Below are 3,767 nucleotides of genomic sequence, written 5' to 3' on the forward strand. Positions count from 1 at the left end.
TCAATTATATCTCAGGGAATCACTCCAGCTCTAGCTACTATCCTTCCTTTATTACCCTAACAGGTTGAAGAACCAGGTCAACTCTATGCTCCTTTTTTCTCTTGAGTTCCTTGTACCTTACCTTTTCTCTCCTATTGCTGCCTCGAGCCTTTACTGTTCATTGTTCCCAAAATCTGATGATTTCTTTCCCACACACATGCTCCTGAAGATATCTGTGAAATGCAAGACAAAATATGGTGATGCTATATTAATTGGGCCCATTATAAATTTTGTCAATAACCTCAATTGGTCAATAACCTCAACTAAGCCCCCAATGCTGCATAGCAATCCTTTTAATCCTCCCTAATTCATTGTCTCACCACAGCAGCTTGTCTAAACCTTTTTGTCCTTTTTTGATCTTCTTCTGTGGTGCATTTCCCCTCCCCTCTCAGATGAGAAAATCTTTTCATATTTTACTGAAAATTTTGAAGTCATTCCCTCATAGCTCCCTCTTTTCTCATCCTAATTTCATATTGCTAGTATGCTTTCTGCCACTTCTTCTTTATCCCAGTTAATAAGGGGGCCCTTTTCCATCTTATCTTCCCCAGAAGATTTCTCTCAGTAATTATAGTTTCTCAGTTATGTTTCTCCCTACTCAAAAACCATTTATTATCTATAAACATATTTATGTCTACCCAATGCTGAAAAATCTCTTAGTGCATACAAAGACTCTATCTATTATATCCTTTTGTGGCTAAATGTGCCTCTTTTCCTTTCCTTTAAATTCCTTTCTATGTCAATATTATGTGATTTCTTACTTCAACATACAGTGAAATGTGTTCTTCCCAAATTTATTAACAATTTCTTAGTTGCCAGCATGAGTGATCTTTTCTCAGTCCTTATCTTTCTTGACCTCTCTGTAGTCTTCTGTCGATCACTTTCTTGAAACAGTCTTCTCTGAGTTTTCAGGAAGCGGATTCTCTTCTGAAATGTCTGAGTTCTTCTTCTTGGTCATTGTTGTTAGATATTCATTCAAGTCATGTGAACTAATTTTGGGCAGTCCACAGACCTCTGTCTCAGAACACTCTTCTCCCTCCATATTGTTGCAATTGGTTATCTTATCAGCTTGCTGTGAGTTAATTAGCATTTGAAGGCTAAAGATTTTCAAATCTACTTATCCAACCCAATCCTCTCTCCTGACCTCTAGTCTTCCATCTCTAATTTCTTATTAACGATCTCAAATTGGCTGCTTCATAGATATTAAATTCAATACATTCTTATTATTAGTTTGAACTTATTAGTTTTACACAAAACATGCTTCTCTTTTTAATATCTCTCTTGAAGTTAATATCATTCTGCTAGGCACCCAGGCTAGTCACCTAAGTGACACCCTCAATTCCTTATTCTTGCACCCCATGTCTAATCTGTGAGGAAATCCTTTAGATTTTACCTTCACAACATAAATTGCATATATCTCTATCTATCTATCTATCTATCTATCTATCTATCTATCTATCTATCTATCTATCTATCATCTATCTATCTGTCTATCTATCTTTCTATCTATCTATCTATCTGTCTATCTATCTATCTATATCTATATATCTATTCAATGGCACATTAGTGGAAGAGTATGGTAAAAACAAAAATCCAGATGACAGCATTCCACAAAGCAAATATAACAATTATGATCCCTGCAAGGACATTATCACTTCATGTAAGGAGGGCCTCAGGTAGAGGAATAGAGATACAACCATAAGCAAAATGGGATTCTTGTAAGAGAGGGAAATCCAATAACATGTTTTTTGTGTGTGGTGAGCTCTGTGTTGTGAAATTTGGAAACTCTTACTACAGTGCCCTTTTATATTTTTTATCATTAAAATCTTTGATCCATTTTGAACTCCAAAATAAGTATACAACTCTTAATGAATGAATCCAGGGAAGTCCAATGTTTAGGAAATGTACTTTCCTAAGAATAAAAGAGAAGTAGCATAGGATTTTGTAGAAACCATTTTACTACTCTCCTTTTCTGGTGACAGTTGTCAACTCACTTCAGTACTCCATACCTCTGACATCTCACCTACAAAGTGATGGGATTGGAGTACATGGTCCTTGTGGTAATGTCCTGTTCTTGATATTTGATCCTATGAACTTTTAACACAGGACTCCATTGATTCTTATTTTTTCACTGACCGGAAAAAACAGGACATTATTGTAATGTTTGTGGACATAACACATCTCTATGAATTTAATGCTCAGATTTTCTACCACTTTCTTTTTTCAGGCTTTTCCATTAATCGCGGCTTCACATCTACTGAATCTCTGAAGACAAATGGTATCTCCTCAGCTGATTTTTGGTGTGGCATTCTTCTTTCAATGTTCAATTGGTTTTGTAGGGAATACACTGCTGCTAATGCTTTATGTTTGTGTCTCATTCAGAATGCCTCAGCAGAAGAAACCAATGGATTTAATTCTTGCTCATTTGACTTTGGCCAATATGGTAACACTTTTAACCAGAGGCATCCCAGAAATCATGTTTTGTTTTGGGAAAAGACATTTTTTAGATGAATTAGGCTGTAAGGCTCTGATATACATTTTCAGAGTTTCCTGGGGACTTTCTATCTGCACAACAAGTCTTCTAAGTATGTTCCAGGCCCTCATCATCAGTCCCTACAACTCTGTGTGGGAAAGCATCAAAATCAGAGCCCCCAGATACATTTTACATTATTTCCTATTTTTCTGGGTCACCAATGCATTGATCTATATCAGCGTCATTGAACTCACCGAAGCAACTAAAAATGCCACAATTTCTAGGTATAGTTATATTTCACATATTTTCATAGTAAGATCAATAAGAAATGATAATCAATTAATTCCTGCATTTCTGTTTGGTATGACTCTTCATGACATCATCTTTCACTTCCTTATGGGCTTGTCTAGTACCCACATGGTGCTTCTTCTCTACAGACATAGCAAGCAAGTGCAACAGATTTACAGCAGCAGTCATTCTTTTATAACCCTCCCTGAGGTAAAGGACACACAGACCATCCTCTTGCTTGTAACCTGTTTTGTTTTATTTTACTGGATCAGAAACTTTATCACCTTATATGAAACTTATAATTCTGAAAAAGATGTTGAATTGGAAACCATTGCAACCTTTTTTGGTGGATGTTTCCCTACCTTCTGTCCTTTATTGTTGATTGGCAGTGAGAGTCGTATCCTAAAGCTTCATTGTATGCCTAGAAGGGCACAAAGGCCTCATGAGGATTTTATGGATGGATTAGTCAATCCATGAATCTAATCTTCTTCCAACAGGTCTATTCAGTGTTCTCATGCTGGAAAGAATGTATATTTCAAGAACTAGGAATTTTTTTTTAATTCAACCTAAAATTTAGCATTCTTTAACCAAATCTAAAACTAAATCACTTTCTCTTCCATCATTCAGTATGAGAATTATCATCAGGAAGACTCAAGCCCTTTTCTACATACTCATATTAGATAACTGTTACATCTGGGGTAAGTCATGTCCCATTATTGGCCACAATATTCTTCCTTGTAAAATGAAAGGATTGAACAAAATGCATAATGTCACATCTGTGAAGTCTACATGAATATTTCATTAAGTATATTGGAATTAATGTCATCAGTGTTGGGTTTGTTTCCTTCCTTTCATAAACATCACTAAAAGTAAGAGTTAGAATTGGTTAGTAAATACCAGGCACTGTGTTTTCCAAAGGAAACAAAGACAAAGACATTTGCTACATTAAGCAGAGAAAACATTTAAGCAA

General features: G+C 35.7%; 1 protein-coding gene across 1 annotated transcript; it reads left to right on the top strand.

Annotated features, from left to right (window-relative positions):
• The first annotated feature begins 2,311 nt into the window (after positions 1 to 2,311).
• Positions 2,312 to 3,274, top strand: LOC140523593 (olfactory receptor class A-like protein 1). The gene has a single exon (XM_072638401.1). The coding sequence runs from the start codon at positions 2,312 to 2,314 to the stop codon at positions 3,272 to 3,274; it is 963 nt and encodes a 320-aa protein (XP_072494502.1).
• The last annotated feature ends 493 nt before the right edge of the window (positions 3,275 to 3,767 follow it).

Source organism: Notamacropus eugenii, chromosome 2 (genome assembly GCF_028372415.1).
Source record: "Notamacropus eugenii isolate mMacEug1 chromosome 2, mMacEug1.pri_v2, whole genome shotgun sequence".
NCBI classification, from domain to species: domain Eukaryota; kingdom Metazoa; phylum Chordata; class Mammalia; order Diprotodontia; family Macropodidae; genus Notamacropus; species Notamacropus eugenii.

Coding starts and splice junctions, on each gene's coding strand:
- LOC140523593 (XM_072638401.1), top strand. CDS start 2,312: ATGGTATCTCCTCAGCTGATTTTTGGTGTGGCATTCTTCTTTCAATGT.